The 22,799-nt window shown below is 44.4% G+C and overlaps 1 protein-coding gene across 2 annotated transcripts in view; it reads left to right on the forward strand.

Moving 5' to 3' along the window:
• Positions 1–9,879: 9,879 nt before the first annotated feature.
• ARSF (arylsulfatase F) overlaps positions 9,880–22,799 on the forward strand; it is a 30,936-nt gene continuing 18,016 nt past the window's right edge. The window contains exons 1-5 of one of the 2 annotated variants that reach the window (XM_058714623.1): positions 9,880–10,090; positions 18,676–18,739; positions 19,741–19,890; positions 21,347–21,468; positions 22,707–22,799. The exon at positions 22,707–22,799 is cut by the window's right edge and continues 30 nt beyond it. In XM_058714623.1, the coding sequence (XP_058570606.1) occupies positions 18,729–18,739; positions 19,741–19,890; positions 21,347–21,468; positions 22,707–22,799 (376 nt within the window). In that variant the 5' untranslated portion in view covers positions 9,880–10,090; positions 18,676–18,728. Of the gene's footprint in view, positions 10,091–17,414; positions 17,556–18,675; positions 18,740–19,740; positions 19,891–21,346; positions 21,469–22,706 lie in introns of those variants that run through there. The other variant, XM_058714622.1, reaches the window with a different exon arrangement.

Here is a 22,799-nt window from a genome sequence, read left to right on the forward strand (position 1 = left end):
TGTTATTGTTATGAATGTTGTAATTGTTGTCAACTGCAATTCATCATGTTCCCTAAAGTACAGAATAGGAAGAGTAGAGAAGAGGCCATATCTAAAATGGAAAAAAAAAAAATGGATGGAAAAGTTTTTAATTGATGAAAGGTATTCAGGCATCACATGCAGAGAACAATTCTAAACAGGATAAACAAAAATAAATTCACACCTTGAAGAATCATGAGAAAACTGCAGATTACAAAGGACCAAGAAAAGATCTGTAAATCAATCAGATTTCCTATAAAATACAAAGTATTCAAACAAAACTAGATTTGCTAATGGCCCCAAGGGAAGCTATAAGAGAACAGAATAATCTCCTCAAACTATTATTTGAAAATGATGCTGAGGGGCGCCTGGGTGGCACAGTCGGTTAAGCGTCCGACTTCAGCCAGGTCACAATCTCGCGGTCTGTGAGTTCGAGCCCCGCGTCAGGCTCTGGGCTGATGGCTCGGAGCCTGGAGCCTGTTTCTGATTCTGTGTCTCCCTCTCTCTCTGCCCCTCCCCCGTTCATGCTCTGTCTCTCTCTGTCCCAAAAATAAATTAAAAATGTAGAAAAAAAATTAAAAAAAAAAAGAAAATGATGCTGAAAGTTTTAAAACACCAACAGCCAATATTTTGGATTTTTTTATCCCTTTATTTAACTCGGTTTTCCTGTATTTTGAAGCTCTCTGGTACTAGAAGCCTTTAAAAACAATTGTTTTCCTGATTAATCGAATCTTTGATCAATAGGCAAATTACCTCCTCACATCTGGTAATGCTATGTATCTTGAAGTCCAGTTAAGCTGAAATAAACATAGCTTTAATGTTAAAACTTAATTACATTAAAAATTGTTTAGTATTTAAGTGATGTACTTTTCCTCATCAGTTTAACCAATGTGTGGCTTTATATTTAAAGTGCTTCTCGGGGCGCCTGGGTGCCTCAGTCAGTTAGGTGTCTTACTTCAGCTCAGGTCATGATCTCACGGTGTGTGAGTTTGAGCACCATGTCGGGCTCTGTGCTGACAGCTCGGAGCCCGGAGCCTGCTTCAGATTCTGTGTCTCCCTCTCTCTCTGCCCCTCCCCTGCTCTCTCTCTCTCTCTCTCTCTCTCTCAAAAATAAAGAAACATTAAAAAATTAGAATATTCTTTTATCTTTGGTCTTTCTTATATTCCTCTTTTGCATTTTTTTAGTGAGGGATCTAGAAATTCTAATATATGTGTTCAGCTTATGGTCTAATGAGAGTTTATCTCATCACTTCCCATAAAATGGAGAAACTTTGCTACTCCATATATCTATTTGCCAGCACTCCATCATTCTTTATGCTCTGGGTGTTGTATTACAACTATGTGTATGATGTAGCCCCCAGTAGTGTAATTATTTGCTTTAAACCCAACATATATTTTAAAGAAATCAAGAGAAAAAAGTAGTCTTCTTTGCTTAGCTCAATATTGACTATCTCTCATGTTCTTTGTCTCTTTCTGGGGACTTGTGTTTTCATTAGGCATCATTACCCTTCAGACTAAAGATATTATTTTAGTATTTTTTTTTTTTTGTAGTGTAGGTCTTTATTTTTTTTTTATTTTTTATTTTTTATTATTTAAAAAAAATTTTTTTTTCAACGTTTTTTATTTATTTTTGGGACAGAGAGAGACAGAGCATGAACGGGTGAGGGGCAGAGAGAGAGGGAGACACAGAATCAGAAACAGGCTCCAGGCTCCGAGCCATCAGCCCAGAGCCTGACGCGGGGCTCGAACTCACGGACCGCGAGATCGTGACCTGGTTGAAGTCGGACGCTTAACCGACTGCGCCACCCAGGCGCCCCTGTAGTGTAGGTCTTTAGATGATGGGTTCTCTTAGCTTTAACTTTTTCCTTAAGGTCCATCTAAAACTTATTTCATTTTGATTTTTGACAGGTATTTTCACAGGTTCCAGATTTATCTGTTGATTTTTATTTTATTTTAGCCCTTTAAATACATCAATCCCCATGCCTCCTTTTTTTCACAAGCATGTGACAGTCATTTGAATTGATGTTCCTTTGGATCTCATGTATCATTTTTCTCAGGCTGCTTTCAAGATTTTCCTTCTACATTTGGCTTTTAGCATTTTGTTTATGATGTGCTTAGACATGTTTTTCTTCATATTTATCCTATGTGAGTTCTCCTGAGCTTCCTGAATCTGTAAATTGTTTGTCTTTCAAAACATTTTGAGTATTTTCTAATTTATTCAAATAATGCTTCCACCTTTTTCTCTCTCCTTCTCTCTGGTGACTCCAAATTAGACTTTTTTTGAGATTGTTTTGTAAGACTTCCTTTACAGTTTTTTCTCTCTGATCTGAAAATTGGATAATTTCTGCTGATATGTTTTCAAATTATTGACTGTCTCCCCCTTGTGCTCTATTTAGTTTTTAGGCATTTTCAGTATAGAAGTTGTATAGCTTGATTCTAGAGTTTACATTTAGTTCATTACATTTAGACTTACCAACCTTGTTTTTGTTATGAACGTATTTTTCGTTACGTCATTAGGCATAAAGATAACAGTTGCTTTAAGGCCTTTAAAACCAAGGACTTTAAAACCAAGATGGATGGTTTGAAACCAACCATCTTTAAACCATCCATCTTTAAAACCAAGATGGTTTTAACCAAGTTGGGGTTGATTTCTGTTGATATTTTTGTTTCTTTTATTCTTGGGAGTGGCTCACGTCCTCCTGACTGTAGGTAGACTGAGTAATTCGGGATTCTATCTTGGACATTGTGAATGGTAGAGTGAGGAATCTGGTGTCTCTTATATTCATCGAAAGAGTGTTGATGTTTTTGTTTTCTCAGGGAATTCACGTGTTTGGACTCAAATCAAGAGCTCGGGCTACTAGGTAACGGCTCAGCTGCCAGTCTTTTCCCCATGTTTTCTCTTTAACTGGGCATTTTGTGTTTGCTCTGGATGTGTGTGGTTCTGACATCAGACACAGATCTGGGCAGCACTCATATGCAGTGTTTCCAGAGATCCCATTCAAGCCCTTTCTTTTCTTTCTGTCATGTTCACCTTCCTTTACATGCATTTTGGATATTTTGGGCTCCACCCTCCAATCCTACCCGAGCTTTAGCTGCCCCTGGTACTCTCAGATTAGAAGTTTTGAAACCTGGGAAACCTCACCCTTTGATGGTCCCTCCTTCCACATGTTGACTCTCATCCTGAACCCGCCTTGTTGTGTTCACTCTCCAGATCCTTCACTACTTAATGTGTTGGGTTTGTTTTGTTTTGTTTTGTTTTGTTTTTTGCATTTAGTATAGAGATTATAGCTGTGATCTCTGGGAAGACAGGTCTGTCAGGAGCTAGTTCATGCGTTCTTGACGTAGAAGTCAGAGCAATGGTTTTGAGTCAATGGTTTTGGGGATCAGACATGGCAGTCATTCAGTTCAACGATCTTCAGGGACACGATTATGCTTTTGTGACTCAGTTTCATGGGTGAATCCTGGATATTTCAAGTGTCTATGAGCTAATAAGAGTACATAGGTTCTTTCTCCTCAGGATATTTGCACAAGTGGAACAAGAGTATTATTTCTTGCTTAAGAGAAGTGAGTTCACAAACCTTACTGAGTAAACTGAGCCCCAAGGCCAAACTCATCCCATCTCTGAGGACAGTCACCTGCTGGCATCCTTGTAATCTCACCAAAAAATTTAGGTAATCATCCCTCCTCCCTAAAGGTTAATAATAGGCATCATGAATTGATTTATGATGTAAATCTCACACAACTGCTATTACCATTAAAGTGACCACAGGAATTTCACATTCATCGAGTATGGGATTTTACCTCTTGGACTCACAGAGTTACTTAGAATCATCACTGTGTTTTAGGGAAGAATACATAATTGTTTCTTTATCATAGAATTATCTCCATGTCCCCAGTAATTAGGAAGGTATCTTTTTCTTCTGTAGCCTCGTGGTGATTTTCTGGGGCCAGACACACATTCAGGGCTTAAATACAGGGTAGATTCAAAGGCTGCAATGTTCCACCTCCATGAGGCATCTAAATTAGTCAGACTTGTAGAAACATGGAAGTATAATGGAAGTTGCCAGAGGCTTGGGGAGAAACGCATAGGGAGGTGCTGTTCAACACATATAAACATTCAGGTTTTCAAGATAAATAAATTCTGTAACATCGTGTCTGTAGTTAACAGTATTATTTAGTGCAGGTAAAAACTCAACAGGATAGATCCACATGATGTGCTCTTACGACCGTAGGAAAATCCTAAATGAAAGAATTTTCAAAATGAAAAATAAAGATGAATCAACGACTACGTTGTCTGAACTTTCTTGTAAACACAACCACTCATGTATAAAATGTGTATCATGCTTGCACATCACGGTCACATCAGTGACAGTGAGGCTTGTCTGACATCTAAGGAACAGCATAACCTTGTGCTCGTTGTAAACTCTATGTCCCAAAGTTTCCAAATTACTGGATTCCTCACAGCTTGTGTGTGTGATAGTCTAGAGCGGGAGACAGTTTAACACATGGGTTAGGATCCTCAACATGCGTGGGGCAACACTTTTAACTAGCCAGATGGGAACAGATTGTGGTGAAAGACAGGAGTAGAATTACACATCTTCTGACCCAAGCTTTGTTGGATGTTGTGTTCATGTCGTCAGCATCGATTTGTTTGTCTTCTTATGGAACTCAGTCCTTTCCATATTTTTATCAGAGTTTTTTTTTCTATCTTCTAAACTTTGGTCATTGGGCTTTCTGGTAAACATTGTATTTGTAATAGCCATTAACTACTTCCATTCCATTGAGAGAGTAACAGAAATCCTATGTTTCATTGATAGAAGAACAGATAAACAAATTGCCTAGGATGGAATAGTACTCAACAGTGAACAAGAAGAGAGCACAGATGTATAACTCCCATAGATGAATTTCAAGCCCAGTATCCTCAAATTAAGGAATAAAGCACCAAAAGAGTATGTACAGTATTATAGTATCTTCTATTTATGTGAAACTGTAGAAAACGGCAATGTAATGTAACGTTGCAGAAAGCAAAATCCATGGATGCCTGGGTCTTGGATTTGGCCGTGGGCAGATAGATTTTCATGGCAGTTCCGTGAGTGTAACATTAACATTTTTTTCCTTGTCACGTGTCATTGGTCTTGACATTTAATTAACCTGCATCCATTTTATATTGTGTAAATTATTACACAATAAGGTTGATAATTTAAAACTGTTCCTTCTAAAATATTTATGAATTGACCCATAACTTTTTTTTAAAATTTTTTTTATGTTTTTTTTTTTTTTTTTTTTTTTTTTTTTTTTATATTTCTGAGACAGAGACAGAGCATGAGCAGGGGAGGGACAGAGAGAGACAGAGACAGAGAATCTGAAGCAGGCTCCAGGCTCTGAGATGTCAGCACAGAGCCCAACGCGGGGCTCGAACTCATGGACCGCGAGATCATGACCTGAGCTGAAGTCGGACGCTTAACTGGCTGAGCCACCCAGGCACTCCTGACCCATAAGTTTTAAAAATAAAACCTGTGTAGGGGCACCTGGGTGGCTGAGTCAGTTAAGCGTCTCACTCTTGATTTCGGCTCAGGTCATCATTTCACGGTTCCTGGGTTCAAGACCCCGAACAGGCTGTGTACTGACAGTGTGGAGCCTGCTTGGGATTCCCTCTTTCCCTCTCTCTTTGCCGCTCTCCCGCTTATGTGCCCCCCCCCCAATAAATCAATTAGAAAAAAAATAAAACCGATGCATCTTTAATGTGCATTTAATTCAGTCTAAATACCTTAGGTTTTGGCACTCATCCTTGACCATGTAACAAATACCTCTGAACAAGCTCCTCTTTACGACACTGAAATGCACATAGTTCTTTGTTTTCCTCGGATCTATTTCTGTCCTCGTTTTCACCACAGAGTGGTGTTTGTCCCTCTGAGAAACACATCTCATCTTGAAACTCCTAAGTAGATTGACCACCGAGAGACAGAGACAGAAAGGAAGTCAAAGAGGATCCTCCAATATGAGGGTCAAAGAAGAAGCAAAACTCGAAATCCTACAAATATTGGAAGAGAAATGGAAAAGCCAATATGATATATTTCACAATTTAGATGCCCTGGAGGGTGGTGTCACTGTTCCTTTCACCTAGCAGAAACGCCATCAAGCCACACTTGGAAGTTGTGCTTTTTCTTGAGCGTATTTTTCCATGACAAAATGACATAAAAAGAGCCTTTTTTGGGAGGAGGGGGGCAGTGTTCTGTTCTTGTAGGTTCATATGCGCATATGCAAAGCAAGTGACGGAACACTAATTCTCAAGGACTAGAAAGAACTTTGGGGCTGTAAATGGGAGCTTTGAGGGCTTTGGCCAGTTTCCGGTTTCTGGGAACAGAGGAGACTGGGTTCCCCAAATCTGGAGGGAAGTGGTCCACCATGACGGCTCAGCTCGTGTAGCACAGATTAGGGTGTTTTTGAATGCGCCACATGACCTCCATTTCCACCCGGGGACAACGAGTTTCACGGTGTGTAAGGATTTCCCTGAGCTGACACGGATGTTGTAAAGCCACAGGGGCAAAGCCAGTGTGGGTCTTCCCAGGTCTTTTGTCGGCTTTATCCCTGTGCCCGCGGGAGAGGTCAGTGGCCATCCTAGTGCTCTATGAATACTGATGTTTAAAGATAACACTGTTATACTCACGTTTTAATCCTTTCCTCCACAACCAGTCACTGTTCATTCGAGATCCAATCTTGCCCGTGTTTTCTTAAAAAAAGGTACAAATAGGAAAAAGCTTCTATTCACTGTCAGAAAGTCTAAACGGCTTCTTCTCTGTGAAATCTTTTTTTCCGTTTACCAGTATAGCACCTCCACACCATTTTACTGTTTTTAGCTTGAAATTCTTCTGGTGGTTACTATATCATACTTCTCTACCAGACAAAAGAGTTACAAATGATTTCTGTTTTATGAAAAAGTTTCTTTTTTTAAATTAGTTTATTTATTTTGAGGGAAACAGAGACGGCACAAGCAGGGGAGGGGTGGAGAGGGGGAGAGAGAGACAATCCCAAGGGGCTCCTTGCTGTCAGTGCAGAGCCCATGTGGGGCTCAAACTCATGAAACCCGGAGACCATGACCTGAGCTGAAGCTGGACGCTTAACCGGCTGAGCCACCCAGGCGCCCTTAAAATTAAATTTCTAACACTGCTGACTGCTTCCTAAGGTTTTTCAAGAAGCAAAGTCTCTGCTCGAAGCGGGCTCGGGGGTGTGGGCTGGGTCCTTGGAGGATCTGTGATTTGGTTCAGCATCTTGCCAGCACGGATCAGTTCATACTCGCTTACGATTAAGCAATAACATCGGGCACCTGGGTGACTCAATGTGCTAAGGAGATTGACACTTGATCTCAGCTCAGGTCGTGACCCTTGATCTCAGCTCAGATTGTGACCCTTGATCTCAGCTCAGATTGTGATCAGGGTCATGAAGTTGAGCTCTGTGTCAGGTCCCATACTTAAGAGAAATTTTTTTTCATTAAAAAAAAAAAAAAAACAAATTATGGGGCGCCTGGTGGCTCCGTCGGTTAAGCATCCAACTTCAGCTCAGGTCATGATCTCCGGGTTTGTGAGTTCGAGCCCCGGGTCGGGCTCTGTGCTGGCAGCTCGGAGCCCGGAGCCTGCTTCGAATTCTGTGTCTCCCTCTCTCTTTGCCCCTCCACCACTCACACTCTCTCTCTCAAAAATAAAATAAACATTAAAAAATTAAAAAAAAATTGAATGATGATTTAAATTACATGTTTTTGTCATGAAAATCCATTTTGCCCCCAAAGACAACGTTTCATGTTTCAGACATCTAATTCGTAGGAAAATAAAAATGTGAACCCGATGCTTAGGCTTTTCAAAGTCCATGTATTTTGAGGTGCGGTTGTGACATCCACTGTTGAGTACACATAGAATAAATAAATAATAAGTAATAAATAAATATAATACAGTAATAATAAATGTTTACAAAATAATATATAATATCTACAAAGTAATAAAATATATTATATTATATTTTATATGTAAATATGTATAAATTCATATATAAAATGTAAACATTTATTGTAGATATTATACATAATATGTATAATTTATTTTAAATAATAATTTATATATAAATATATAAATTTTATATATGCAAGTGTATAAATGTTATAAACATGTATTTTATAATTACATATAATTTATATATAAGATATTGTAATATTACTATATATAAAATATATAATTTACATTACATTTATTATGTTATAATATAATATTATATAATAGTGTAGTATAATATAATACAATACAATATACTATAATATAGTATAGTATAATATAACATTGTATAGTATAGTATAATATAATATAGTATAACATAATGGAGTATAATATAATATAATATAGTATAATATAATACAATACAATTCAATATAGTATAGTATAATATAACAGTATAATATAATATAGTACAATGCAATATAGAATAGTATAATATAATACAATGTGTTATATTTCAAATAGTATATATAGTATAACATAATATAGTATAATATCACAGAGTATAGAATAGTATAATATAGTTTAGTATAGTACAGTATAGCATAGTATAACATAATATAGTATAATATAATGGAGTATACTATACTATAATACATACTATATTATATATATTATTATATATGATAATATATAGTATTATATAATACATATATACTATATAGTATAATATATTATAGTATAATATAACCTAGGGTTTCAAAAAAGGTTAAAGAGAAAGAAAGAAACTTTGGACTGAATGAGTGATTTGACTAATCCAAATATAATATAATATAATATAATATAATATAATATAATATAATGGAATATACTATACTATACTATACTATACTATGGTATAGTATAATATAACATAGTATAGTATAGTGTAAGATAATATAGTATAATATAGCACATATAAAGAATATATGTATATCTTCGTTAAATATAGCCCTAAATGTCCCACTTAAGACTCCAGTGTAATTTTCCTCATTTGTCGACACATATTTATGGAGCTTTGCCATTCAAAGAAAACAGGTCAGAATCACAACCTACTGCAGACAAACGCTCTAAGGAGTAAAAACAAAACAAAAGCACACATTCTTAGAAACAGACCAAGCCAGGGAACCCAGGTCCTGAATGAGAGCTGTGTTTGTGTTGTGTATACCTGTGTTTCCTTCCCACCCCCGCCTCATTCTAAAGATAATTTAGAACGATTTTTTTTTTTTTTAACGCATAGGAAGAACTCCAAGAATATTTTCAGGGATCCCTGTCTCTGGGGCTCATCCCACTAGCCTCACTTTGCTATCATCACTGCAAATTATGACTCACGGACAAGTGATAAAGTAAAATTAGTTGTTGATTTATTTTATTTTTGTAACATTTATTTATTTGTGAGACAGAGAGGGATGGAGCCTGACGGGGGAGGGTCAGAGAGAGAGGGAGACACAGAATCCGAAGCAGGCTCCAGGCTCCGAGCTGTCAGCACAGAGCCTGATGCAGGGGTTGAACTCACGAACGCTGAGATCATGACCTGAGCCGAAGCCGGATGCTTAACCGACGGAGCCACCCAGGCGCCCCTAAATCGGTTGTTGATTTAAAGCGAAAAACACAAAAGGACGACCGTCTGTGAGAAAGGCTTGAAGGCGAGCTGCCCTAGTTAAGAGGAGCTTGCCTGAAACTCGGCAAATCCTTGCCCAAGGGTGAGGCGGCTGCCAGAACTTGCTGTCCCCGAAATGGTGTGGGGCTATGTGGTGTCAGGAGATCAGCTGTGACTTAGATCCCAGGGGAGGGTGCATGGGTGAGGCCCCCTTGGGTGGCTCTTTCAGGAGAACTTCTGAGCTGTCAGCTGATCAGCACGAGAGTGTACGTCCTTACCAGCAGGACAGCGAAAGGTCATTTCCGCAGCAAAAACGGACGTTCAGCGGTTCCAGAAACGACCGTGAGCCCTCAGCCACGGATTTGGGTGCCTCTAATGAGCCGTGGACTGCCTTACTGCCCAAACTGCCTTACGTGTGAGACTATCTCCTACCTGCGTCCTGACCCTGATGCATGTGAGTACCTGTGCCCTGGCCGTAGGAATTCTGACTTCCTCAACTAAGACCAGAGAAACCTTCCTGGGCGACTGAGGGCGGTCCCCGCCTGCCTTTCGTGCTCTGCAAAGCACAGTCGATGCCGGCAGTCGATGGCCCTTGGGCCACCTCTCACGCCATTTTAGTCTCTGCGAACGCTTTCCGTCTTCTGTCTGGCTAAGCGTTTCTCAACGGGCATACGTCTGAACCTTGCAGCACCCTTGGGGTCGGTGGTGATTCGTGCTGAGCCTATGGTACCTGTCTTGTGCATCATATGTATTGCCCCTCTCTGTCATCGTAAAAACAAAATAAGAAAGACGCAGGAAGGAGAATGGAGTGGGAAGCTGGTTAAATTCGAGCTTTGTATGTATTCTCTGCGGGCTCTCCCAGAAACGACACGCCCCGCCCCCCTCACTTCACAGTTGTGGGATCTTTGAGCCTAAGGGAGCAATGTGTTCGTCGGTGTCCCCGTCACACTCCCTCCATAGTCGGTGTAATTTAATACCCTGGTGGATCCACAGAGAAGAAGCTCGCGTCCCAGCTGCAGGTAACGGTAGGTACAACCTCTACGTAGCATTGACCGCGTCCCAATTTCGCGTTTGCATCTGCCTGCACAGGTACGGCTGGGTCAGCACGATGCCAGCCGCCCAGCGTGTCCCAGTGATTGTCCTTCTCCGAGTCTGTGACTCGCCTAGGTGTCCGCAGGGGCAGGGGCTGAGCCTGCTGGGTTGAACCACATGACATGGTCACAGCGTGGCAGCTTATGACCTACACGCACAGTGGTCTGATAGGATTCAACCCGGTGTTGATTCAGGGCTCGAGAGACATGCCGGGAGGAAGAAAGGGTGAGACCAGATCCCGACCGTGTTGTCAGGATATCTGAGCAACCGAGACGGGTGAGACAGACACCTGTCGTGAGAAAAGGAACTATGGAGGAACCCACTGCAGTCCAAAACGATAAATTGCACGCATAACCTCGCACCCCGCCCCGTGGTTTACATGCAAAAATCTTCTTCCAGAAAATTCCGGAAACCTCTCGGGACTCAGCGCCGCTGACACGCGTGCCTTGAACCCACCCATGGCTTTCAGCAAATGGGAAGGTTATTGACAGTAGCTGGACAGGACTCTGGACACGTCAGAGTGTCTCTGGGGCCACAGAGAAGCCCGGTCAGGCTTTCAGGGAGCAGCGATGTTTTGCACTAGGAAGCTCTGAGGTCCTGGTCTGATTTGCCTGCATACCTGGTCTTAGCAGGCTGGTGGCTGGTCTGAAACTAAAAAAAAACCAAAAAACAAAGTTCGAACATGTGGCGCGAGAAAAGAGACGCGTGGTGTGCGGGTCGGGCTCTGGAGCCCGCTTCGCATTCTGTGGCTCCCTCTCTCTCTGCCCCTCCCCTGCTCACTCTGTCTCTCTTTCAAAAATAAATAAACATTTAAAAAAAAACTGCCTTGAAATAAGGTGGGTCTGATGGCATAACAGTGTGCAGACCAAACCGTAACCTGCGAATGCTTCTGTACCAGAGGACACGAAATTCGAGAAGAACCAACAATGATGAGCCAGACAACTATGTTTCCCCAAATGCCGTAGAGGGGATCAGATAACCTCCTAGCTGCATCTGCTGGATAAAAGCGTTTCCTGAGCTCCTGTCCCTGCAGCACTCAGGACCACGTTAGGTTTGGTGATCCCTGCTGGACAGCCTTGTTTGCTCGCGTGAACTGCAACATTTCAATGGGACTCTGTTTTCTTGCAAATACACAGGGGAGTCAACTGAGTCAAGGTATAAAACAGGACCTGGCTTCATGCTTCCGTCTTGAAGTGATGAGCTGGGAACCTGGGCTTGGTGAAGGTCCTCCGGGTGCTATGACTGCAGAAGGCAGGTGGCAAAGCCTTTCCTGACTGTCACGCACCTGACATTCGAATGGGGCACAACGGGTCATCGGAAGTGGCTTCCCAGAGTAGGGTTTGCCAGGCAGGGGTGCGTGCAATGAGCCAATGAGAGAAGAGACCTTCTGGAGGGTGACAGGACAGTGGAGCACAGCCTGTGGATGGACAGGAGGGACGTCCCGGGGTGGCCATCAGAGAGGAGCTAGGTGAACGGGGTGCGTGTGTGTGTGTGTGTGTGTGTGTGTGTGTTGAGGTTGAGGGTTGAGGGCGTCTTGTGGGTTGAATGGCGTCCCTAGTGCCTGAATCACATGCTGAAGCCCTAATTCCCCAGTACCTCGGATAAGAATGTGACCTTCTTTGGAACAAATGTTGGTGCAGGTATCATCATCAGCTCTGTTACGGTGAGGTCATCCTGGACCCAGCTGGGACATGACCCCCATATGCCTGGTGCCCCTATAAAAACGGAGAAATTCAGACCTAGACAGACACGTGGGAAGAAGGCCGTGTAGACACAGAGGCAGAGGCGGGACATGCCAAGGGACGCCCAGGATCGCCCGCAGCCCCCAGAAGCTGGGACACAGACACAGAACAGGCTGTCCCCTGGAGCCTCCGGGGGGAGCCAGCCCTCTGCCCCACCTGGATCTCAGACTTCTGGTCTCCAGAACGGGAACAGAATGAATGTGTGTTGTTCTCAGCCACCAAGTTTGTGGTTAGTTGTTGCAGGAGCCCCAGGCAAGTTGCACACTGCCTGTGTCTATGTCTGTGAGCTTCCAGACTTGTGGGTCCACTGCTCCCGAATAAGACCAACGCGTATCTCAATTAAATGTCCCCTCGATTTGTTTTTCCTTCCCGATCTCTCCAGCACTGGGTTTATTCCTTACCCTTGAAGCTGAGAACAAGCAGACACATGACCAGGATGTGTCCCTTCTGATCATTTTGTTGGATTCTGATGCAACAGTAGTTTGAATCTGTCTTTGGGGCTCATGGAGACAGTCTTCTGGCTTTCCTTGGATTATCTTGTGCGCACGCACACACGCGTGTGTGTATGTGTGTTCCTTCTTGTCTTTCTGGAGTTGCTTTCATCACAGAGCTTGTCTGTCTTGCAACCTTTGTCTGCCCACACACTTTGCTGTTCCCACTGGCCTCTCATGAATTTCATCCCACGTCCTGTGGGTTTTCATCATGTTATGACAACCATTGCCGGGTTGAATGCAGGAACGATTTCTCATCGCGAGGTGTCGTTACTGTTTCTGCACAGTGCCCCCCCCCCCCCCCACCTTTCTCCAGTCCCAAAGGTCTACTGATGACATCCATTAGTGGCTTGAGCACAGCTTCTCTGCTTTACGCAGAAATTCTGTGTCCTGGCGTATTCTGAATTTTTAGAAGGACATCTGTGTTTTGGAATCTTTTCCAGGGTCAAGTTACTTTCCTTGTATCTAAGCTTTGGGCGTCTCTTTTTTGGTGGGATTACTGGGTGCGGGCAAGGGGAACGGTTGATGTGTCTTTGGGGTGTGTTGGACCGGATCGGGTCTGCCTTGTTAGAGGCGTGGAGAGGGGTTGGATTCTTGGAAAGTGAGGACCCTGTTGGGCTGTTCCCCAGAGGGGTTTGGACGCCTCCTGAGCATGTGGACCCTCCCGCTGTCCTGCCTCACAGCCTCCTCCCCGCGGGACGTACACGTGTCCCATTGGAGGGGACGGGAGCTATGAGGGAATTCGCCATCCAAACCGTTGACTGTGCCATCCATGTGTTGTTTCTTGTATAAACAACAGCAAGACCTCATCCTTTCCTTCTTGTGGTTCTTATGTTCATTGGGCACAACTCCCAACACCAGAGTGTGGTGTCACAGGCACACAGAGACACAGCGCTCATGTGCACCACCAAGGGACACACGAAAACACATCCATGCACAGACACATACGCACACACATATGCACTCACACACCCAGGTATACGGACGCATAGATACATCTTTATACGCACACACATGCTCCCTTTTCAAAAAAAGAAAAAGAAATCCTGTCATCTCAGCTTGCTGAGACATTTTTTCAAGAAGGCTCCACGCTGGTCACGGACCTTGAAGTCATGACTCTGAGGTCAAGATCTGTGCTGAGACCAAGAGTCGGATGCTTAACCGACTGAGCCATCCAGGTGCCCCAAGAGATTTGTTTTTTTTTTTTTTTTTTTTTTTTTTTTTTAGTGGTGGATGTTTATGAGTTGTGTCAAGTGGTCTGAGGATGACTTTGACCGCTGAGGTCAGGTATTACATTAACCAGTTTCATACTGGTGATCTGCGAAGCCTTCAAACTGATCTGCTCTCTCTGCGAAGCCTTCAAACTGATCTGCTCTCAGAGCCGTAGCTCACTGTCTATGGGGTTGCTTGGCATGACACCAGCTGCCCCAGTTAGATTTGGATTCCGGATAAGCAACACGTCCTTTTCCCCGTGTGAGCTTACCCATGCAGTGTCTGGGACATGTCGCACGAAAATGAACATGGCTCGTTTCGTTGACATTCACAGTGAGCTGGGCATCTACTTGCTAAATCTGCAATCCTATGAGCTTGGGATTTCACCCCGTGTGTTATAGAGCAATCCGTTTAGTGTCTCCCCCCGAGAGCCTGCGTGGACGGGGCTGACGTCAAGGTAGTGGCTGCGGGACGCACGCCTCTGTGTGCCGTGCTAACACGGGCGTGTTGTTCTCCAAGTCTATCCTGGTCTGCGAGCCTGTGTGCAGATTGTGGCAGCATTGGCATGGGCAGTGTTTCCCGGGAGGAGACTTCTTTGCCCCGGCTGGCTGTCAGGTCCCGAAGCCAGGACTCAGCCTCACAACTATCACTGCCGTGGCCCACGGTGCTTCAGCCTGTCCGCGGGGTCCCTTGTGCCATTGGGGAGGAATCGAACACACTTCTCCAGGACCACTAGAGACCCAAATGGTTTCCTACAGTGCCTTTGAGGGAGCCAGCCGATGAATCTGCATTGTCACATTTCCTTTATGATTGATGTTGGCCGCTTTTCAAACGTGTTTGTTCCAAACGCAGCAAGCTGCTTCTTTATATGGGGCGTAAATCACGGAGCAGGTGTCCTTTGGGGCGTGCCAGGATCCAAGTGCTGGGTGGCGATGGCTAAGTTCCCAGCGTTTTTACGGTTTCTAATTTATGATTTTCTCCTGTCCTGTGTGGATTTCTCCGAGCAACCCCGCACCCTCTCACCTGCCTGAAAGGCACCTTCAGTCCAAGACTTACCTTTCCAAGATCCCTCCAACTCCTCAGCATCCCGGGTAGAATTCCTTCCATGTTCTCATCTGTGTCCTCATTTCAACCGAGGATGCATTCAGCTGTTCCTGTGTGATCTTTTATCCCACCTTGTCACTTCTACGTTTCCCTCCTGTTCTGGAATTCAAGAGTCTCTGTTGAGCAACAAGGCATGCCACTCAGCTTTATAATGCCCATGTGTACCATAGATATCAAATGCTTCGCTGGCATCTGCTAAAATTTCATCGCGCGAATGTAGTTTTGCTCAAAGGTGCAACCACTAGGTCTCCAACATCTGTGGGGGGAGTCTCGCTACTTTCCGTACAGGGTTATTCTGAGTGTGTTGTTTATTGCAAACATGATGTGCGTGTTAAGGCTTCCCTGACACTGGATATTGATAGGCAACGTTGTTATGTCAGAAAGACAGAGGAGGGTTTGTGCCTGTTTGCTTGGTTTGGCCCAGACTATGGTCCACATCAGAGAGGAGGGGAACTCTTGTGTTCTCATGGACTTTGCTCGCCTCACTAATTAATCATCGGTTATCTGGCTGATGCATGTTTCATGTCTAGATCTGGTTATGCGTCACTTGGGATGGTTTGCGGAAACTTCACCACCTGATCGTCTTGAAGCATGATGATGCTGACCCCTTTTTAGGGGGACACCCCAAATTATCAAGGGACGTGGGCAGGGACACTACGCCCAACAGGATCATGAATGGTTGCCTCTACTCAACATCGTGTTCAAGTGTCCTGTTAGGGCTTATATCTTAAGATTCATGTATGTCTCAAGAGGGACTCGAGAGGCTCAGTCAGTTAAGTATCTCAGTTCCGCTCAGGTCGTGATCTTGCGGTCCAGGAGTTCGAGCCCCACATCAGGCTTTGTGCTGACAGCTCAGAGCCTGGAGCTGCCTCTCCACTGCTCACGTTCTGTCTCTACCTTTCAAAATTGAATAAACATTGGGGCGCCTGGGTGGCGCAGTCGGTTAAGCGTCCGACTTCAGCCAGGTCGCGATCTCGCGGTCCGTGAGTTCGAGCCCCGCGTCGGGCTCTGGGCTGATGGCTCGGAGCCTGGAGCCTGTTTCCGATTCTGTGTCTCCCTCTCTCTCTGCCCCTCCCCCGTTCATGCTCTGTCTCTCTCTGTCCCAAAAAATAAATAAAAAACGTTGAAAAAATTAAAAACAAACAAACAAACAAACAAAAACAAAATTGAATAAACATTAAGAAAAGATTCATGTGTTTCAAGGATAGTAGCCAAGTGCCACATGGTATATTGGTATGCCCTCTGTGGTACACATTCTGGAGAATGGGTTCAGAACTTCTTAACACATGATTTTTGGTCTTTTTAGACAATTCCAATGCAGAGTTCCCCAGGGAACAAAGGCGCCCTGGGGATAATCTGTATGTTGGGTCTGACGGTCCAGGATCTGGTATCTACAGTTGATGGAGTCACGCGGTAGCACCTTGAATAAAATATCCCATCTCAAACACACACACACACACACACACACACACACACACACACATACACACACACACACACACACACACACTATGTTCTGGTGAAACAGGGCTCTATCATGACAATCTGTGTAGCTAATCCCCAGGCAAACTGCTCTGGTTTGTTTAACTGGGTGTTCATGATATTTTCTTCAGGGGTAGGATGACAATGCCTTGGTTCTTATACACCCAGATCTGTCCATCATGCGGAAGAGTGGCTGTTTCACTCTGCTTCACTTAGTGCATAATGGCGATGTTGACAAATAGTAGGTCCACGAGCCCCCAGATGACTCCCCAAACTTTACCTTGCCAAACAGAATTCAGAAATAAGCCTGGGGGTCAGGGAGACGTATTTTCTCTCCGTTAGTTGGGTTCACAGATCGCCCCGAGGCAATGCCAGAGTTCCTGAAGTCATCAGAATCCAACGGACAGGATCAAACAATGACTCTTCCGGAGGAGGGCTGGCCTTTTTCGTCTTGATGAATCATTTTGGTGCTAGTCACAGATAAGAACACTCAGCTACTGCAAGGAAGGTTGCAAGTGTTTCGCTGACTGTAATTCCCCCCCTCCCTTCCCTGGGCTTGTATCAGGAGATGCAAATCAGGGAGGCAAATCAGGTTGCCTCATTTGTGTCTCACAAATCTGAACCATCTGGGTGGGCAGAGCGTGGACCGGCCTCCCCATCACAGAGACAGGTGGTAAGAGGTAAGAGGTAAGACGTCCAGCTAATGACTCCAGGCGGCTGCTGAGGAGAACCAAGTGTTCTTCAAGACCTCCTTCTTGTTTTGTCCCGGACATCAGGGAGACCACACTGTGGACCGGTGAGTCAAGGAAGCTTTGTGAGGCTGCACGTGTGGGACACTTCTCACTTCTCTCTTAGTTTCTGTCATCATGGGCAGAGGTGGGATTTTGGACACCCCTTTGGCTGACTCTTTTCTAGAACCCAATGGACCAGCTTAGGCATTGAAAGGTTGATTCCAAACCAGTGTTTGTTTGAGTCACCTTCTCTCTGTTCTCCCTGCTTCCTTTCCATTTCTTTTTTTTTTAATTTTTTTTAATGTTTATTCATTTTTGAGACAGAGAGAGACAGAGTATGAATGGGGGAGGGGCAGAGAGAGAGGGAGACACAGGATCGGAAGCAGGCTCCAGGCTCTGAGCCATCAGCCCAGAGCCTGACGCGGGGCTCAAACTCACGAACTGTGAGATCGTGACCTGAGCCGAAGTCGGACGCTCAACCGACTGAGCCACCCAGGAGTCCCCTTCCTTTCCATTTCTTAGCCAATGGCTCGTTCTCTGTGGTCTCTGGTGGCATCTCGTTAGGGGCAAGACAGATTGATAAAGGAGGTGTTCTTATTATGTTCTCCATATTATTTTAAGTACAAATTGGAGTGACAGCTTGCATGTGGGAGATGGGTATCTGTTTTCTTTCACTGCAATATATTTCGCTGTTGTAATCATGTGCTTATCATAGTTCCCACCCTCTTTATATGCAAGGATTAGCTATCCATAGGTTACCGTAGAGTCGTATGAATTTGCACTGACACAAAACCAAATTAGTAGCTTCATTGAAGTAATTACCTCTCTTCAGGGGACCCAAATTCATCCCACCTAGACGTCCTGAGCATAAGCCCTTGTGTTCAGCTTCTCCTCAAGACTATACTGCCATCCAGACGTGTTTTAGTAAAGCTTTAGAGACTAAGCCAATTGTCTCAAGAGGAAGAAAGAAGCAGGTGGACCCAGGACTTGGCACCTAAGGATGAGCTCCTTAAAAATAAACTATGAGCAGTAGGTCGTTAACGATGGAAAGGTCATATCTTGATAGATTTGGAAAACCAGTCTGAAATGTTGGAAGTAGCAATAATGGCTTTGTAATCTCATGAGGGTTTCATAATGGGGACTCATGTAATGAGTGTGGCAATAACACATGTTTATGTTTTTCAGCACATTTTTCCTCTGGCCAAAGAAAATAATAGGAAGCTGCTCGGCACTGTATCATGAAGCTCAGGTGAGGGAAGTTGCTGTTGTGCAAGTGTGTTGAATCTAATGGACACTCTGGGGACATCTGTGAATTCCCCAGGTTTATAGATTCTGTTATTTATAGGTGACAGCCATTCCTGGGTAGGGTTGGCCATAGATGTCTACACTGATGTTCTGGATTCAGTAAGTCTAAGACAAAATAGGTGAAATGATGTCAAAACAGGATGCGAGAAAAGTAACTCAGTGTGGCTAGTGTTGTTTCCAAATGTTTATACAAAGGTTCTGGGAGCAGAGGAAGGTTAGTGACCATTTGCTTCCTCCCTCCCAGAGGAAATCTTTGAGGTGGGTCTTCAGACATGAATAAAAACCAGACGGAGATAATACAATTAATAGTTCAAGCACCCAATATTCATTACCTGCTAATTGAGTAGGGACCCAGTGGGAAGGGTATTATATATTTCTCCGGGAAAATGGGGATTTTGTTGGGGACCGAGCAAAATCGTGAAGCAGACTAAACTAGTCTTCAGATTCCAGGGTGCTCCTTTTCCACCATTCAGGTCTTCAGCCATGTTCTCCCTTCTCCTTTGCCCTGGGGTTGGTTTCTCTTTGTTTGGCTTGCTGTTTTCCTTCCCTCCAACCAAATGTCCCTTCAGCAAAACTCTGTGCCCACCCGCGTTTGAATTCCAGTGCAAAGGAAAGTCGGCGGGCTCCTTCTTCCAGGGATGTGACCTCAGGAGTTTTACTGCCCCTGACGTAAGAAATGCTTTGTCTTCAAGTAAATGATTTCAGACTTCATGTCCTGGAGGAGCATTTTGTGTGTGTGAGCAGGAAACCCAGGGGAGCCTCTCTTTGCGCGTTGTGGGCCCCACTCGACAGTGGCAGTCAATGCTTGGGAAGAGACACACTCGAGGCTCGCCTGTTCCTGGGGAGATTGCCTGGTCTCCCGTGAGCCCTGCTGCATTCATGGGGACATGGTAATGGGAAGTACCTCTTGAAGCCATCCTTGTAAAATCCATTGTCCCTTCTCAGGATCCTCGCCATCGCTCTGTCTTGGACGTGTTTACTCCTAAGCCCACGTGGGGCCCAGGAGGTGCATGAGGACAAGCCGAATATTGTCCTGATGATAGTGGACGATCTTGGGATCGGTGACTTGGGCTGCTTTGGCAATGACACGATGAGGTATGGCTTCGAGTTGAGCTGTGCTATTTCACTCGTTGTCTAGGCTTGGGAGGTTGGTAACGTTTTATGACTACATCATGTGGAAAACCAAACTCATGGGATGGAATTTGCCTTTAAAAGAAGCCCATAATATTAAAATCAGGACCGTGTGGACTTGAATCTTGATTGTGCACTTACTGGTTCTGAAATCTGGCACAGGTTACTTGACTTCTGTGTGTCTTTCTTATCTTTCTTATCGGTCAAGCGTGCAGGTGAGCAGTGTACAGGTGTGGGCTCACAGATGCAAGGCATTTAGAGTAGTTACCTACCATGTCCTGAGCCCTCTGCGATATGCACTTTTATGATGAGCGACGATTTTTATGCATACTTTTTGTCGGCGGGACTGGACATTGCACCCTTCCTAATTCTGGAAGCCAACAGACCTTTTACGGTGAGGTGCTTGTATTGTAAGAATGGGCATTCTGAAGGACAAAAATGTACATGAAATAGACTCAGAGCTTTGTGTTAGGCAACAAAACGAAACATGGTAGGCCATGTACATGAGTAATGCCTACGCCAAGGCTTAGGAGTGCATCAGGGCTAGACGTGTGAAGTCTACACGTGGAATTCAACAATTCCATGTTGTCACATCTTCTCTCTTATGGAGAAAGCCAGGTCTCATTACATTTTACTGGGTTCCAGCCAGGGGGCTGTCTCTCTTCTATACAGTCTGTCTGATTTTCTCCAACTTCCACACACCTTTCTAGGGAATCATGAGGCAGAGGTTGCAAACTTTGTCTGGAGCAAAGACGTCTGTCTATAGAGCCTGTGCATTGAACTTGTCGTTGGGTCTATTACTTGCTAGGCATAACTAAGGTGTGTAAGTCATTAGCCTTAATTCATCAGCCCATAAACACAGAAGTATTTTTACATATATTTTATTTTAAATAAATTTTAATGTTTATTTATTTTTGAGAGAGAGAGACAGATAGAGAGAGAGAGAGAGAGAGAGAGAGAGAGTGGGGGAGGGGCAGAGAGAGACACAGAATCCAAAGCCAGCTCCAGGCTCTGAGCTGTCAGCAGAGGCTCCGATGCAGGGCTTGAACCCATGAACCTGTGAGATCATGACCTGAGCTGAAGTCAGATGCTCAACTGACTGAGCCACCCGGGTGCCCCAATTTTACATATATCTTAAAAGGCAGTGCCATGAAATGTACTCATTGAATATATGCAGTAGATACCACATTGCAGAACCAAATTATATCGACTGTGCAATACACAGCCACTGCCTAAAACCTCAGCTGTGTTTTCTCCACGATGCGGGCAGAAACCAGGAAATTAGGCGATGTGTGCAGTTACTTTTTCTCTGATTCTGAGCTCAGGGAATCACAGCAAACAGAGCTGTTGGTTCCTGTCTCTCTCTCTCTCTCTGTCCCCTCTTGTCCCCTCTGCAATTCCCCTCTGTCTCTCTTTCCAGGACTCCTAACATCGACCGCTTAGCGAGGGAAGGCGTACAACTGAAACACCACATCTCCGCAGCGTCAATGTGCACCCCAAGCCGGGCCGCCTTCCTCACGGGAAGATACCCCATCCGATCAGGTGTGTAGATGGACGCACCTCTGCTACTCTCTGTGAACATGTTAAGCCACGAGGAAGTGAGTAGGTGACTAGGTCATTTCGAAAAGTTTGCCCCAAAAAGGGCAGACACACGTCCATGCACACACAGCTGCGGACGTCTGTGTGGAAAGCACTGCTCTCCTAGTCAACCCAAGCCCACCCTGTGTGGCTGAGTTATGTCTATTCACCTAGAGTTGAATGTTTCTCCTCGGTGGCCTGCAATCAGGCGTAGGCAGGACTTTCCAATCCCAGGGCAAGAACGAGAAGCTGTCTCAGAAGGATGTAACGTACAGAACACGCCTACGCTAATCCGGGCTGTCATGAGGATATCCTAGCACAATGTCTCAAACGTTCATCACCCATTTCAACCATTGTATGGATGCAACAGGCTTTGCTTATCTGTCCCTTGATTGACTAACCATTGGATTGTTTCTGGCTTCAGGCTCTTACGAAAAGTTCTGTTGTGTACTTGCCCAGACACATGTTTGACTCATTTTCAGATCTTTTGAGGTTGATGATATCTGGCTTAGCGGGTGCTAGGGCGCATCAAGTCCAGTGAACGTTAACTCTTTATTCTTTTTTTCTTCTTGTAGTACACTTCTATGTGATTTGACTCTCTTTTTTCTTCTGTGCTGCTCACTTTATGTAAATTCGGAGAAGTTCAAAACCTAGATGTCCACTTGTCCCGGATGCCCCAGTGTCAGGTTTTTCACAGACATTTGGCTTATCCATCTTTTCTACAAATACTAAAACTTATTATCAGAAACACACACACACACACACACACACACACATTGTAGGGTTTCAGGTTTTCGTGATTTCATTTTTTGGCTCTTTTACCTACACAATGATTCCCCTGCCAAGAGTAGGCCTGTGTTAGTGGTTCAGTCACGCGTGTCTACTGAAATGACACCCTGTCCTGTTGTAAATTTGCAAGAGGCTACGTGTAGAGTGTCATTTGAGTGGTGTGCTTGTGGTATCTGGTAGTGTCGTGCGTGTGTGTGCAAGTGGGTAAGGGGTGCGTCATGGGGCCCGGTGTGAGTTCTGTCTGCAGGACGTGATTTTCCTCGCCCACGTGATGGTTTTGTTGATCCTCTCTCGTCATGTCCACGTCTTCTAACTCCTGAACTCCCCATGGCTCCCTCTCCTCTCCATCTCACGGGAACCTACTCACTGCGCGTGCCTTCTGCTTTTTGCTTTTCTTTTCCCATCCCATCTAGGAATGGTTTCTAACAGAGTGAGCCGTGTGATCTCCACGCTCGGAGCTCCTGCTGGACTCCCTCGCAATGAGACAACATTTGCAGCCTTACTGA

The sequence above is a fragment of the Neofelis nebulosa genome, chromosome X, assembly GCF_028018385.1.
Source record: "Neofelis nebulosa isolate mNeoNeb1 chromosome X, mNeoNeb1.pri, whole genome shotgun sequence".
In the NCBI taxonomy this organism is placed as follows: Eukaryota; Metazoa; Chordata; class Mammalia; order Carnivora; family Felidae; genus Neofelis; species Neofelis nebulosa.